The 14,314-nt window shown below is 70.2% G+C and overlaps 2 protein-coding genes across 3 annotated transcripts; one reads left to right on the plus strand and one right to left on the minus strand.

Moving 5' to 3' along the window:
- The first annotated feature begins 6,732 nt into the window (after nucleotides 1-6,732).
- LOC142081591 (C-type lectin domain family 4 member F-like) lies at nucleotides 6,733-12,964 on the plus strand. 2 transcript variants are annotated; one of them, XM_075148310.1, is made up of 7 exons: nucleotides 6,734-6,913; nucleotides 7,063-7,179; nucleotides 7,342-7,422; nucleotides 10,236-10,292; nucleotides 10,405-10,556; nucleotides 11,103-11,215; nucleotides 11,300-12,962. In XM_075148310.1, the coding sequence occupies exons 1-7, from the start codon at nucleotides 6,847-6,849 to the stop codon at nucleotides 11,454-11,456; spliced, it is 744 nt and encodes a 247-aa protein (XP_075004411.1). In that variant the 5' UTR covers nucleotides 6,734-6,846; the 3' UTR covers nucleotides 11,457-12,962. The 2 variants fall into 2 exon arrangements, with proteins under 2 accessions (XP_075004412.1, XP_075004411.1); XM_075148311.1 differs by lacking the exon at nucleotides 7,342-7,422 and having other exon boundaries at nucleotides 6,733-6,913; nucleotides 11,300-12,964.
- Nucleotides 12,965-12,987: 23 nt separating this feature from the next.
- AP5S1 (adaptor related protein complex 5 subunit sigma 1) lies at nucleotides 12,988-14,276 on the minus strand. Its single transcript, XM_075148312.1, has 2 exons — nucleotides 13,927-14,276; nucleotides 12,988-13,414 (listed from the first exon to the last, which is right to left on the minus strand). The coding sequence occupies exons 1-2, from the start codon at nucleotides 14,193-14,195 to the stop codon at nucleotides 12,988-12,990; spliced, it is 696 nt and encodes a 231-aa protein (XP_075004413.1). The 5' UTR covers nucleotides 14,196-14,276.
- Between the last annotated feature and the right edge of the window lie 38 nt (nucleotides 14,277-14,314).

The following is a 14,314-nucleotide window of genomic DNA, read 5'->3' on the forward strand; positions in this document are numbered from 1 at the left end:
TCTGGGAATTGCCTGTCACCGCGCGGTGACATCCTGAGCGGTGCTAATTGCTCGTTTAATGGAGCTGGAGGAGGGGGGCTTCTCCCCTGGTTTGACTTGGGGCTGAGTTTGCCGAGACAGCGGATCCCGCAGACGGTGCTCGTGAGGCAGCCCGGTCCCCCCGGGAGCTGGTCGGAAAGCAGCCTCCGGTGGGATGCTCCGCGCCGCCGGCGTGGCGGGGGCCAAGGCTCCCAGTCGTGCTGAAAAAGAGGGCGCAGACACTCCGAAAGTGGGCACTGGGCTGGGGACACGGCCGGGCTCTCCGCTCCCCGTCCCCACCCCTGGGTCTGTGGGGCCGGGCTGGCGGCACCCCCGGCTGGGGGGCAAGAGGAGGGGGGTGGATGCAGCCCGACGGCTGCTGATGTGCTGGTCCTGCCTTGCCCCGGGGGGGTTCGCAGAGGGACCCCCGAGAGCCCCCGCGGCTCTCCCTGGGCTGGTCTCCATGGGGGTCCCGGCCACCCCGCCGGGGGACGGGGGACAGCCCCGCTCTGCCCTCCCCCTCGTCGGGTGGCACAGGGGACACGGACCAGTTCGCCCCCACCGCGGACATCTGCTCGGCACCCAGCTCTGCCCCGTCTCTGCCTGCAGGCTGCCTGTCTGCGGGGTCTCCCCATCCTCGCTCCGGGGCTCGCCCCGGGGCATTGCCAGGAGCAGAGCGAGGAACCCAGGAGACCCCGGGAGAGGATCCGGCCAAATCCCTCGCTGGAGAGAGGCCGAAGCGAGAGAGGACTGGCAGCCAACAGCCCCGGTGCCAACGGCGGGCATCCCCCCCCGGCCCCAGACCCGCTGCCATTGGCATGGCCGGCGGCACTCGCTCTCCGAGCGCCAATTCCCGAGCGTCGGCACTGCCCGTGCACCTGGGAGCACTTAAACGCGCCAATGAGGAGGAGCATCTTCGCGCCCCTGTGACTGAGTGCCAACGGCCACAACAGAGGGGACCAGCACGAGCTGCCTTCAGTCCCTTCGCTGTTGTACGCTCCCTTGGTGATCCCCAGACGCTCGGTCCGTGCCTCAGTTTCCCCAGGGGTAGCACAGCTCCTGCATCCCATGGGGGGAAGGACCGGCTCTTGGTGCCGGGGCTCTGGGGAGAAGCTGGGGCTGGCAGTGCCCACGGAGGAACCGTCCGGGGCATCCGGGAGCGCGGGCACTGCCGGGGCTTTCACCGGGGAACAAGCGGCTGCGGCTCGGCTTAGCAGAGACTGAGCGTTCGGCAGCGTGCTCCCGCAGGGACCGGCAGGATGCAGGTGGCCCGGTGGGCACAGGGATGGACCCATGGGCGCAGGGGTGGATGGGCGGGTGCATGGATGGACCGATGGGCACAGGGATGGTCTGATGGACACACGGATGGACTGGTGGGCACATGGGTGGACCGGTGGGCACACGAATGGTCCGGTGGGCACATGGATGGACCGATGGGCACAAGGATGGTCCGATGGGCACACGAATGGACCGATGGCACACGGATGGACTGGACTGATGGGCACAGCGATGGACTGCCGGGCATAAGGACGGACTGCCGGGCACTCCCGGCGCTGCGGCTTTGGCTGGCCCTGTCCTGCAGGCTGGGCTCGGTGTGGGTCCTGCTCCCGGTCCCGCTCCCTCTGCTGTCCCGCAGCAGCCTGGGCAGCGGCGGCCGGGCCAGGTCAGGGCAGAGCAGCCCCACTCCCCGGTCGCTCCATCCTGGTCCCCATCCCGGGTGCCTGGTCCCTGCCTCCCATCCGCTCCCCGGTGCTCCCTGGGCCAGGGGGGAACCGCTGCCGCCCACTGGTTCCGGCTCCACGGGAATTTACTGGCTGCCCCCTTCCCGTCCCCCTGCCGGAGAGCGGCCGGGACCCCCTGCTCCAGGAGCCCTGCACCATGCGATGCCCCGTGCCCTCCGAGAAACCCACGTGCCAGGACCCCCGTAACCTGAAAAACCCACGCCCTCGGACCCCCAACCATGGGACCCCACGTCCTGGGATCCCCCTCACCTGGAACCCCGCACCCCAGGACCCCGGCACCGTGTAACCCCCTGGTACCCCCAGGGAACCCCCATCCTGGCACCGCTGCACCCCAGGGCCCCCCATCCCCACAGCCAGGCCATCCACACCGCAGAGCCCCCAGTGCCCCCCGGAGACCCCCCGTCCTGGGTCCAGCTGGCGTGGGCTGGAAGGGGGGACGTGTCCTGCTCTCGAGGCATTCCCTGGGTGCCTGCGGTCAGCGCGCAGACGGGACCCCCTGCGCTGAACCGGGGTGACGGGTGCTCACGGGGGGGGCAGCCGGCCGGGAAGCTGCCAAGGAGAGGGTGAAGGGGGAGGGAGCAGCACCGGGCAGCCCCGACCCAGCGCAGGGCACCCCGCGGGAGCACCCCTGCTCGGAGCAGCGTGAAATCGCCTCCCCAGCCCCAAACCAGCCCCACCTGCCAACAACCGCTGCATCGGCCCCGACCCCCCACCCTCCCCAGCTCCCGGGTCTGCGCCCAGCCAGGTCCGGCACCCACCCCACGTCGTGCGTCCCTCCCACCCGCCCCGCAGCCGCCTGCACCGGAGGGAAGGGGTCAGGGACCCCCACCTCTGCCGTTCTCTGTGCCCAAACGCCACCCTCGCCTTGCCGCGTCCTCAGAGCCCGTCGCCTCCAGGCCAGCCTGCCCAGCGCCTCGGCCCTCGGCGCCCCGGGGTGATGCTTCCCGGGCACCCCAGGGGACACAGGGGGCCCTGGGCTGCGGGCGCTGCTCCGTCCGCTCCCCAAAAGGCACCCATCGGACCGTCCCTCCCCTGCCCGCGCCCTGATGTCATCACGTAACGTCATGGTGTCACGGTAACACCTCCTGATGTTATCGCGGGACCTCTCTCCATTGTTTTTCAACGGTCTTGGGTGTCTGGAGAGGTCCCAGTCAGCTGGAAGCTGGGAAGCGTCCCCAGTTTTCAAGCAGGGTAAGGAGGCAGACCCTGCCATGACAGCCCGTCGGCCTCCCTTCGGTGCTGGTAAAAGGGTGGAGAAGGTCATTCTGGGGGTGACTGGGCACCGCTGGAGAGACAAAGCAGCCGTCGGGTTCAGGAGGGGAGAGTCCTGCTTCACCAACTGAATTTCCTTTTGCGAGAAGGTCACCCGTCAGCGGACCCAGGGAAGCCCGTAGATGTGGGGTTTTTGGGATTTTAGCAGCATTTTTGATGCTGCCTCTCACAGCATCCTTCTGGACAGGGTGCCCAGCGCACACAGCCCGACGAGTCCCTCGCTGGGTGGGCGAGCGGCGGGCTGACGGGCCGGGCTCAGAGGGTTGTGGTAAATGGGGTCACAGCAGGCTGGCGGCCGGCCAGCCGCGGGGCTCCCCAGGGCTCCATTTTCGGGCCAGCGCTCTTCCGTGTTTTTGTAAATGATCTGGATGCAGGAATCGAACGTACAGAGATCTGGACAGACGAGAGAGCCGGGCAGTCACCCGCCGCATGGCATTTAACAAGAGCAAGAGCCGGGTTCTGCACCGGGGAGGGGGCAATCCTGGTCGTACAGACAAACCGGGGGCCGAGAGGCTGGAGCGCAGCCCCGCGGAAGAGATCCGGGGGTTGGGTTGGTGGCGAGTGGAACAGGAGTCAACAGTGCCCTGGCAGCCAAAGAGCCAACGGTGTCCCGGGGTGCATCCAGTCGCGAGCTGGGCGAGGGGGGTGATTGTCCCCCCCACGCTGCACCGGCGCGGCCCCACCGCGAGTGCCGGGTGCGCTTTGGGGTGCCTCGGTTTAAGAAGGACACCAGACTCTTAGAGTGGAACAGGCTCCCCGGGGAAGTGGTCACGACACCAAGCCTGGCAGAGTTTGAGGAGCGTCTGGATGATGCTCTTGGTCCTATGGTTTAGTTTTAGCAAGCCAAAGAATCACAGAATATCTCGCGTCGGAAGGGACCCATCGGGATCATCGAGTCCAACTCCCTGCCCCTCTCCCGGCTCCTCGCGGTGCGTTGGATCCCATGACCCCGATGGGTCCCTTCCGACGCGAGATATTCTACGACTGTGATTCACTGCTTGTGCAACCCGCAGACGAGCTGGCTTCCTTCCCCCTCCCTGGCAGTTTCATCTTCCTCCGGCCACTTCTCCAGCATCATCCGGCCTCTTGGTGACGGGTGGTGGGGAACGTCAGCCCTGACTTACCCTGTTTCACAACGCTGCAAACCCTGGCCGCATCCTCTCACCCCCCCGAGGTCCCGGCAGCTCCGAAGGGGTGAGAGCCTCCATCCGACACCGCCCACGGATTTGGTGGTGCTGTGCCCCTGAAAAACTTTATAAAAATTCAGGTAGGAAACAAAAGATGCAAGGCATTACAGTCCATATCCATCTTATGTAGGAATGATGGAGCTGTGTTGATAGAAAAGCCAAGTGCAGCCCAATAAACTAAATATTATTATGCCAATATCTGGAATCATAGAATATCTCGAGTTGGAAGGGACCCACGAGGACCATCGAGTCCAGCTCCCTGCTCCTCGCAGGACCACCTAAAACCAAACCATGTGACTAAGAGCATCGTCCAGACGCTCCTTGAGCTCTGGCAGTCTTGGTGCCGTCACCACTGCCCTGGGGAGCCTCTTCCAGGGACCGACCACCCGCGCCGGGAAGAACCTTTTCCTAACGTCCAATCTAAGCGGAGAACCTTTAGGGACTGGAAGCCCAACCGAGAAAGGCAGAGTAGAGCTGCGGCACCGGTGGGCACAGAGGGCTGCTGACAGTGCCTACAAAGTGCCAAGGAATACCGGAGAGGCTGCGGGTCTCTGCCAGGGCAGAAAATACAACCGCAGTCACAGGACAATTCAGTTAATCCCCCAGAGCCTCGCAAACGTGGAACCAGCTTGATGCAGAAATGACGCTCGAGGTCCCACGCAGGACCTCTCCCCACGCCGTGTCCTCAGCGAAGGCACGTCGGGAAACGCGGCTGTCCGTCAGTCCTGCTCCGCCGTTCCCGGACAACGAGCCGCGGCACAGGCAGGAGGAAAGCAGGCATTGCCGGGGATGGGGGTCCGGGCTCTGCGGAGCCCCTCAACCACGCTCAGCCCTGCTGCTCCGGTCCCCTCTGGGGCTGGCCCCATAGATGTGGCTCAGGAGATCACCACCAAAACCCAGCTCTGCTCTAGAGCCCACCATGCAGCCAAACCCAGAAGTCTTCTGCACACAAAGGCCACACAAAACAAGCCGGTTACACTGACACTGAGCTACAGAGAAGGGTCATAAATGGGAAAAAACCTGTTAAAAGAAAAATAAATGGAGCAGGTAAAAGGGTGAGGGCTTGCAGGCGAGGTGGAGAACTTGGAGAAGTGCTGCGTGCGGGTGGCTGCAGGGACGCTCGGCGGTGGCTCCGGTGCGCCCGGGGCTGCCTCCGATTTGGTGCCGGCAGCCGGCTCCGAGCCGGCCGGCAACTCAGCTGGAGCTCGGGGGGTGCCAGGGATGGGGATGGCACTGTCACCGCAGCCGGTGGCAGCCAAGCTGGGGGGGTCCGTGCCCTGGGGAGGGGGAGCGGGGAAGGGGGAGAGCAGGGGAGGAGGAGGAGGATGAAGGTCTGCCCACCACAGGGCCACCGGCGCAGCCCCGGGCCAGACGTGTGCCCGAGGGGCACGGGGGGGCTGGGCGGAAACGCACCCCTGGGCTTTTTGGCAATTCCTCCATTTGCCGGAAAAAAGCTGTTTCTGCATGTTTGAAGCTATTTCCAGCGTCTGTGTCAAACAGGGTGGTGGTTTGGGCCGAAATGGGGGAAAAACCCCAAATCCAGAAGTCCTGATACACCACATCCTGGTGTTTCCGGAGCAGAGCACGGGCAGCTGGGGGCCTGGGGAGGGTGCGGTGCTGGCACCGGCCAGGCCTGTGCCATGGGTGGTGGTGCCAGCTGTCCCGCCACAGCGCCCGGGGTGGGTGCTGGGAGGGGCAGGGGGCCCCGAGCAGCCCTGGCAGTGGGGGTGAGCCCCTCCCCGGGCACAGACCCCCCCTTTGGGGTTCACCGCCGGCGGGGAGCTCCAGCCCGCGCGGTGCTGCCGGGAGGTGCCCGTCGCAGCCCCCAGCACGGTCCGGGCACATGCGGCTTCTCAAGGTGCTGGATGGCAGCTCCCCACTCCCGACCTGGCACGGATCCTACCGGGATAATGCCTGCCCTGGGTATCCGTCCCCATGCCCTCCGCGTGGCTTCCCGGCCGGGCAGAGCACTGCCCGCGCATGTTGCCAATGTAACAGTAGTAGTAGTAGTAGTAGTAGTAATAATAATAATAATAATAATAATAATAATAATAATAATAACAATAATGACGACGACAACAAGCACCCCCTCCCCGTGGCCACCAGCGCACTGCCAGCCCTGTTGAAGGCTGCCTGCCCTCCTGGCAGATGAGGAGGACGAGGGCTGGCGGCCCCGCAGCGCCGGGCACGCCGGGCTGGGTGCATCCCCCCCGCCGCCGCTCAGCGGGACGGGGGAGCCGGTTCCCTCCTGGCATTCAGAGGTTCCCCCAACGTTTCTGTGGGAAACACAAATTGCGATTGAGACGCGTTTTGGGACAAAACCACGGGGTCGGGGTCAGGGTCAGGGTCAGGGGCTGGGGCAGGAGCTGGCCGTGGGGTGGGGGTCAGGGAGCCCCCGGTCCTGGGACGCGGCCGTGTGCCCTGCACGGGGCGGGGTTGTCCCCAGGTGATGCCACTCGGGGCGGGGAGATACGTGTGATGCCCTGGCTGACGGCAGGAACCGGCACCCACAGGCTGCTGCGGGCGCCCCGCTGCTGGGTTCCCCTTCCTGGCACTTTCGGCTGCCCTCCCCGGCGCGCACCGAGGCTCCGGCAGGAACCAGCTCCCGTGCCAGGCCGGCTGCCGGGATGGCCGCGCTGGGGCCGGACCTGTACGAGACCCTGCAGATCCGCTACCCCCGCAGCCCCACGCGAGGTGAGCCCTGCCCGGACAGGGTGCTGCGGGCAGGAACCGGCACCTGGCTGAGCCCCTTCCTTCCCCAGCCGGCTCCTCCCGCAGCGCCGGGGTCCCCCGGGGTGGCTCGGCCCCGGCTCCTCAGCCCACCTCCGACTTCTCTCCCGCAGCGCTGGCACCCGAGTCCCCCCCCGCCGCATCCCGCTGGGCGCTGGGCACCGCCGTGGGCATGGGGGTGGTCATGGTCCTGGTGCTGGGGGCCGCCCTGGCAGCCCTCATCACCCTGCGTAAGTGCCGCGGGGGGCCCCGGTGATGCCCAGGCAGGGCCGGGAGCGGGCAGGGGCCGGGAGCGGGCAGGGGCCGGGAGCGGGCAGGGGCTGGGAGCGGGCAGGAGCCCGCGGGCAGCCCCGGCACCGCGCTGACCTGCTGCCCTGCCCTGCCCTGCCCAGACACGCGGGACCAGGCAGAACTGCGGGCAGCACGGGCAGACCTGGCGGCAGCCGGGGCCCCTCTGCTGCCTGACCCCGATGGTGAGTGGGACCCTGGGGCTGCCCCGGTACCCCTGTCCCCAGCCCCTGTCCTCCAGCCCCTGTCCCCAGCCCCTGTCCCCAGCCCCTGTCCTCCAGCCCCTGTCCCCAGCCCATGCCCCCAGCCCCTGTCCTCCAGCCCCTGTCCCCAGCCCCTGCCCCCAGCCCCTGTCCCCAGCCCCTCTCCCCAGCCCCTGCCCGCAGCCCCTGCCCGCAGCCCCTGCCCGCAGCCCCTGTCCCCAGCCCCTGTCCCCCGCCCCTGTCCCCAGCCCCTGTCCCCAGCCCCTGTCCTCCAGCCCCTGTCCCTAGCCCCTGTCCCCAGCCCCTGTCCTCCAGCCCCTGTCCCCCGCCCCTGTCCTCCAGCCCCTGTCCCCAGCCCCTGTCCTCCAGCCCCTGTCCCCAGCCCATGCCCCCAGCCCCTGTCCCCAGCCCCTGTCCCCAGCCCCTGCCCACAGCCCCTGCCCTCAGTCCCTGCCCGCAGCCCCTGTCCCCAGCCCCTGTCCCCCGCCCCTGTCCCCAGCCCCTGTCCTCCAGCCCCTGCCCTCAGCCCCTACCCGCAGCCCCTGTCCCCAGCCCCTGCCCTCAGCCCCTGTCCCCAGCCCCTGCCTGCAGCCCCTGTCCCCAGCTCCTGGCCCCAGCCCCTGCCCTCAGCCCCTGTCCCCAGCCCCTGTCCCCAGCCCCTGCCCGCAGCCCCTGTCCCCAGCCCCTGCCCTTAGCCCCTGCCTGCAGCCCCTGTCCCCAGCCCCTGCCCTCAGTCCCTGTCCCCAGCCCCTGTCCCCAGCCCCTGTCCTCCAGCCCCTGCCCGCAGCCCCTGCCCTCAGTCCCTGCCCGCAGCCCCTGTCCTCCAGCCCCTGCCCGCAGCCCCTGTCCCCCGCCCCTGTCCCCCGCCCCTGTCCCCAGCCCATGCCCCCAGCCCCTGTCCCCAGCCCCTGTCCCCAGCCCCTGTCCCCAGCCCCTGTCCTCCAGCCCCTGCCCGCAGCCCCTGCCCTCAGTCCCTGCCCGCAGCCCCTGCCCTCAGTCCCTGCCCGCAGCCCCTGTCCCCAGCCCCTGTCCCCAGCCCCTGCCCTCCAGCCCCTGCCCTCAGCCCCTACCCGCAGCCCCTGTCCCCAGCCCCTGTCCCCAGCCCCTGCCCTCAGCCCCTGTCCCCAGCCCCTGCCTGCAGCCCCTGTCCCCAGCTCCTGGCCCCAGCCCCTGCCCTCAGCCCCTGCCCGCAGCCCCTGTCCCCAGCCCCTGTCCCCAGCCCCTGTCCCCAGCCCCTGCCCGCAGCCCCTGTCCCCAGCCCCTGCCCTTAGCCCCTGCCCGCAGCCCCTGTCCCCAGCCCCTGTCCTCCAGCCCCTGTCCTCCAGCCCCTGTCCCCAGCCCCTGTCCCCAGCCCCTGTCCTCCAGCCCCTGTCCCCCGCCCCTGTCCTCCAGCCCCTGTCCCCAGCCCCTGTCCTCCAGCCCCTGTCCCCAGCCCATGCCCCCAGCCCCTGTCCCCAGCCCCTGTCCCCAGCCCCTGCCCACAGCCCCTGCCCTCAGTCCCTGCCCGCAGCCCCTGTCCCCAGCCCCTGTCCCCCGCCCCTGTCCCCAGCCCCTGTCCTCCAGCCCCTGCCCTCAGCCCCTACCCGCAGCCCCTGTCCCCAGCCCCTGCCCTCAGCCCCTGTCCCCAGCCCCTGCCTGCAGCCCCTGTCCCCAGCTCCTGGCCCCAGCCCCTGCCCTCAGCCCCTGTCCCCAGCCCCTGTCCCCAGCCCCTGCCCGCAGCCCCTGTCCCCAGCCCCTGCCCTTAGCCCCTGCCTGCAGCCCCTGTCCCCAGCCCCTGTCCCCAGCCCCTGTCCCCAGCCCCTGTCCTCCAGCCCCTGCCCGCAGCCCCTGCCCTCAGTCCCTGCCCGCAGCCCCTGTCCTCCAGCCCCTGCCCGCAGCCCCTGTCCCCCGCCCCTGTCCCCCGCCCCTGTCCCCAGCCCATGCCCCCAGCCCCTGTCCCCAGCCCCTGTCCCCAGCCCCTGTCCTCCAGCCCCTGCCCGCAGCCCCTGCCCGCAGCCCCTGCCCTCAGTCCCTGCCCGCAGCCCCTGTCCCCAGCCCCTGTCCCCAGCCCCTGCCCTCCAGCCCCTGCCCTCAGCCCCTACCCGCAGCCCCTGTCCCCAGCCCCTGTCCCCAGCCCCTGCCTGCAGCCCCTGTCCCCAGCTCCTGGCCCCAGCCCCTGCCCTCAGCCCCTGCCCGCAGCCCCTGTCCCCAGCCCCTGTCCCCAGCCCCTGTCCCCAGCCCCTGCCCGCAGCCCCTGTCCCCAGCCCCTGCCCTTAGCCCCTGCCCGCAGCCCCTGTCCCCAGCCCCTGTCCTCCAGCCCCTGTCCCCAGCCCCTGTCCCCAGCCCCTGTCCTCCAGCCCCTGCCCGCAGCCCCTGCCCTCAGTCCCTGCCCGCAGCCCCTGTCCTCCAGCCCCTGCCCGCAGCCCCTGTCCTCCAGCCCCTGTCCCCCGCCCCTGTCCCCCGCCCCTGTCCCCAGCCCCTGTCCTCCAGCCCCTGTCCTCCAGCCCCTGTCCCCAGCCCCTGTCCCCAGCCCATGCCCGCAGCCCCTGTCCCCAGCCCCTGTCCCCAGCCCCTGTCCCCAGCCCATGCCCGCAGCCCCTGTCCCCAGCCCCTGTCCCCAGCCCATGCCCGCAGCCCATGCCCGCAGCCCCTGTCCCCAGCCCCTGTCCCCAGCCCATGCCCGCAGCCCATGCCCGCAGCCCCTGTCCCCAGCCCCTGTCCCCAGCCCCTGTCCCCAGTCCATGCCCTCAGCCCCTGCCCTCAGCCCCTGGGCAGTGGGCAGCCATTGCCAGCTCCTCTCCCTGACCCCATGGCAGGTCCCCAGAGCCCCAGTGAGAGCCCGGCAGCGGCGCAGCGGCGGAAGGAGCAGCTTGGTAACGTCCCTGGGGGGGGTGACAGCCGTCTCTGGTGGGGGGACACCCATCCCTGGGCTGCCCCGGCCCCCCGGCAGCTGGCACCCCGGCCCCACGGCTGCCTGCTCCCCAGGGCGGTGGCTGCAGGGGCTGTCCCTGGGCTGGCTGCACCACCGGGGGAAGATCTACTACTTCTCGGGGGAGAAGAAGCCCTGGGGCGAGGCGGAGGCCGCCTGCCGCTTCACGCACTCCCACCTCGCCTCCATCACCAGCGCCGAGGAGCAGGTGGGTGCGCGGGGCTGCAGCGCCCATCGCCGCCCTCTCCTGCCTGCCCTGCCCTGCTGTTGCCTGCTCCCGCGCGCCCTCCTGCCCACGCACCCTCCTGCCCACGCACCCTTGTCCGGCGCACCCTCCTGCCCGTGCATCGTCCTGCCCCTGCACCCTCCTGCCCCTGCACCCTCCTGCCTGTGCACCCTCCTGCCCGCGCACCCTCCTGCCCGCGCACCCTTGTCTCGTGCACCCTCCTGCCCACGCACCCTCCTGCCCGCGCACCCTTGTCTCGTGCACCCTCCTGCCCGCGCACCCTCCTGCCCCTGCACCCTCCTGCCTGTGCACCCTCCTGCCCGCACACCCTTGTCTCGTGCACCCTCCTGCCTGCGCACCCTCCTGCCCGCACACCCTTGTCTCGTGCACCCTCCTGCCCGCGCACCCTCCTGCCCGCGCACCCTCCTGCCCATGCACCCTCCTGCCTGCGCACCCTCCTGCCCGCGGTCTCTCCTATCTGTGCCCCCTCCTGCCCGTGCCCCCTGCCCACACCCCCCTGTCCCGCAGGACTACCTGGCGCGGGAGGCGAGAGGAGGATCCTACTGGATCGGGCTGGTGGCCACGGGCTCCGGGGGCTCCTGGCGCTGGGTGGACGGGGCTGCCTACTCCCAGGCCCAGAGGTGAGCGGGGCTTGGGGGGGGAGACCGGCACCCCGGCACCCCCAGCTCCCCCTGGCCCCGCTGACCCCTGCTCTGCCCCGGCAGTTTCTGGGCGCCGGGGCAGCCGGACAGCCAGGACCACGGGCAGTGGGGCCAGGAGGGCTGCGCCCAGATCCACCCCGTGGGCAACGGCCTCTGGAACGACCACAACTGCAACTTCACCTTCCCCTGGATCTGCAAGAGGGACCTGAGCAGGCCCTGACGCCCCGCTGCCGGCTCCGCTGCCGGCTCCGCTGCCAGCCCCGCTGCCAGCCCGCTCGCCCCATGCGCGCGTGCTGGGTGAGCCCCCCAGGGACCTCCGCTCCTCCCTGAAGCAGGGCAGCTCCCAGCCCAGCACCCGTGCCACGCCGCCGCTGCTCCGGACCCCGGCGCCATCCCGGCGCTGCCCCCCGCACCGAGAGCCCGTCGCTCGGCTCTGATTAAACTGCTCCCGCTGCACCTCCCCGGCTGCCTCTCGCCCTCCCCGCTGAGGGGGGGTTGGCTCCATCACCCCCCCAGCCCCCGGCATGCGGTGAGGTCCCCCCAGCCCCCCCAGTCCCTCTGCCCTGCCTGCCTTGGGGACCTTTGCTGGCATCAACCACGGTGCCACAGCTCTCGTGTCGTGGGGGTCCCACAAGTGCCACGGGAGGGACGGATCCGTCCCCTCACCCTGCCAGCACGGTGGGAGGGGGCACCGGGACCCCTCTGTGCCTGCAGCCCGCACCAGCCTGGCCAGATCCCACCCAGCATCACAGGCAGACAGACCCACCGCAGCCGAAGCCCGGCACCGCCGACGCCCAGCGCTGCTCCCCGGGCACTTCAGCTTTACTGGTGCGGTTACGGGTGGAAACGTTTTGGGGTCTGGCCCCCCCGGCAGCCCCTCCGCAGGGCCGTGCAGTGCCCAGCCCGTCCCCGGCACGGTGGCAGAAGAGCCGGGCACGACGGCTTCCGGATCCCCGGCTCTCCTGGCACCCTGCTCACTGCTGCGCCCTGCGGAGCCGGGCGGGTGGGTGCCGGCTCGTGCCACCTCCCAGGGCGCCACATGCGTCCCCCTCACTCCGAGCGGCATCGTCTGGGGAGAACCAAACCCCCCGTACCGGGCACACGGCCACGTCCTGCCCCGCTGCCTCGTTATTTAATCCTCCAGCCCGGTGACCCCGATGCAGCAGGGCCGGTTGCACCCCTCCAGCTGCCCCGTCCCCCCCCGGGGTCCCTCCTGTCCCGAGGTGACAGACCCCCATCTCTGGCTGTCCCGTCCCACAGCAGAGGGGACTTGCGCTGCCCACGGCCGCTGCTCCCCCACCGGGGACCCCCCGCCTGCCCCAAAGCACCCGGCCGGGGAAACCCCAACCCGGGGTCCCTCGCGCGGAGGGGACGGAGGCACCCAGCACTCATCCATCCTTCGGGCTGGCGGGTGCGAGGTTTGCAGAAACCCCCTCTTTTTTAACGTCCATTTACGGCCCCGCGGAGCCATCGCCCGCTGTCCTGTGCGCAGGAAGCGGTGCAGGAACACGGCGCCGTCCCAGCTCCGGATGGATTTTTATGGGGACGGCTATTAGCGCTCCCCAGTCCTCCCGCGATGGCATCCGAGGGGATAAACGGAATAAAAACCTGCTCTTTGCTGGCTCGTTGCTCTTTATTCCTGAGCCGCTTTTCCTGTCCATCCTGCTGGGGCTTGGCGACCATCGCGGATCCCTCCCTTGTCTCTCCCCCCGAAATATCGGGGGGTGCCGGGCCGGGATGCCGGCTGTAGCTCAGCGGGATGCTTTGATTCCCATCTCCCGGTCCATCGCCTGGAGAAAACGTTCGTTGAGGAAAAGCATCTGGCCGTGGGGCAGGAGACGGTCGAGGAGGACGTCGGTGGCCTCGGGTCGGAGCAGGACGTCGGCGCCGGGGCCGAGGAGGCGCAGGGAGGCGAGCAGGCGGGGGGCCAGGCGGCGCAGGGTGATTTCGGCTAACGATAGATTCTCTTGGGGGTCACAAACCAAGGCGAAGGCGAGGGCCAACACCGATAGCCAGGCTACCGTCACCCGTTCGGGGAAGGGGTCCCCGGGGGGCAGCTGGAAAAGTCCCCCTGGGGCGTCTTGTAGTGACATCGGCTCATCGGGGAGCTGGGGGAGTTGGGGGGAAGACGGGCACCCCAAGGATGACTGAAGCAGCCGGCAATGGGAGGCCACTTGCCTGGGAGAGAAGGGGGGACCCTCGCGTTAAGACCCCCCCATCCAGGGACAGGGTGACCCCCTCTATTGGGAGGGCCGGGCTCAGCGGGACCCCCGGGGCCGTGGTCCCACGGCCCCGGGGGTCCCGCCGAGCCCTGGCCCCCCCAAAAGGCGGCTGTCACAGCTCTGGGGGTCCCACTGAGCCCAGAGCCCCCCAGTAAGGGGGATCGCATGGAGAGGGGGGTGTCACCCCCCTGGGGGTCCTGCAAAGCCGAGGAGCCCCCCCACTACACTGGGGGTATCATGGCTGTGGGGGTCCCAGGGAGAAGGGAGGGGGTATCATGGCCCCGGGGGTCCCGATGACCCTGGGACTGATGGGGGGGGTGTCACAACCCTGGGGGTCCCGGGGGGGGGGTGCTCATGGTCCCAGGGGTCCCACCGCGCCCAGCACCCCCAGGAGGGGGGGGTCCCAGGGAGGGGGGGGCCCCGGGGGTCCCGCCGAGCCCAGCCCCCCCGGGGGGGTGTCCCGGGTACCTGGCCACGGCCAGCAGCTGCTCCTTGCGGCGGAGGCGCTGCCGGGGGGGACCCCCGGGGTTGGGGGGGGTCCCGGGGGGGGTCCCGAAGACGCGGGAGTACAGCACGCGGCAGGGGGCGGGGCCCGAGGGGGCGGGGCCCGGGGGAGCGGGGGGGTCCGGCCCGCCCAGCGCCAGCAGCACGAACGCCCGCACCATGGCAACGCCGCCGCGACCCCGGCCCGCCGCCGCCCGGCACGTGGGGCTCCCCGCCCTTCCGCCGGTTGCCATTGGTCAGCGGGTGTGCCGGGGCCTTGCTCGGATTGGCGCAGCGCGCGCGGGAGGTCAGCGGTTGGCCGATGCGGAAGGGAAGCGGCGGCGGCGATTGGTGGGTGCAGGGAGAGGGCGGA

Source organism: Calonectris borealis, chromosome 4 (genome assembly GCF_964195595.1).
Source record: "Calonectris borealis chromosome 4, bCalBor7.hap1.2, whole genome shotgun sequence".
Lineage (NCBI taxonomy): Eukaryota > Metazoa > Chordata > Aves > Procellariiformes > Procellariidae > Calonectris > Calonectris borealis.

Excerpts from the sequence above, each read along its gene's own strand:
- LOC142081591 (XM_075148310.1), top strand. The coding sequence starts at position 6,847 with ATGGCCGCGCTGGGGCCGGACCTGTACGAGACCCTGCAGATCCGCTAC. Across the intron at positions 7,180-7,341 it reads GGCAGCCCTCATCACCCTGC|ACACGCGGGACCAGGCAGAA; the intron begins GTAAGTGCCGCG and ends TGCCCTGCCCAG. Across the intron at positions 10,557-11,102 it reads TCACCAGCGCCGAGGAGCAG|GACTACCTGGCGCGGGAGGC; the intron begins GTGGGTGCGCGG and ends CCTGTCCCGCAG.
- AP5S1 (XM_075148312.1), bottom strand. The coding sequence starts at position 14,195 with ATGGCAACCGGCGGAAGGGCGGGGAGCCCCACGTGCCGGGCGGCGGCG. Across the intron at positions 13,415-13,926 it reads CAGCTGCTGGCCGTGGCCAG|GCAAGTGGCCTCCCATTGCC; the intron begins GTACCCGGGACA and ends CTTCTCTCCCAG.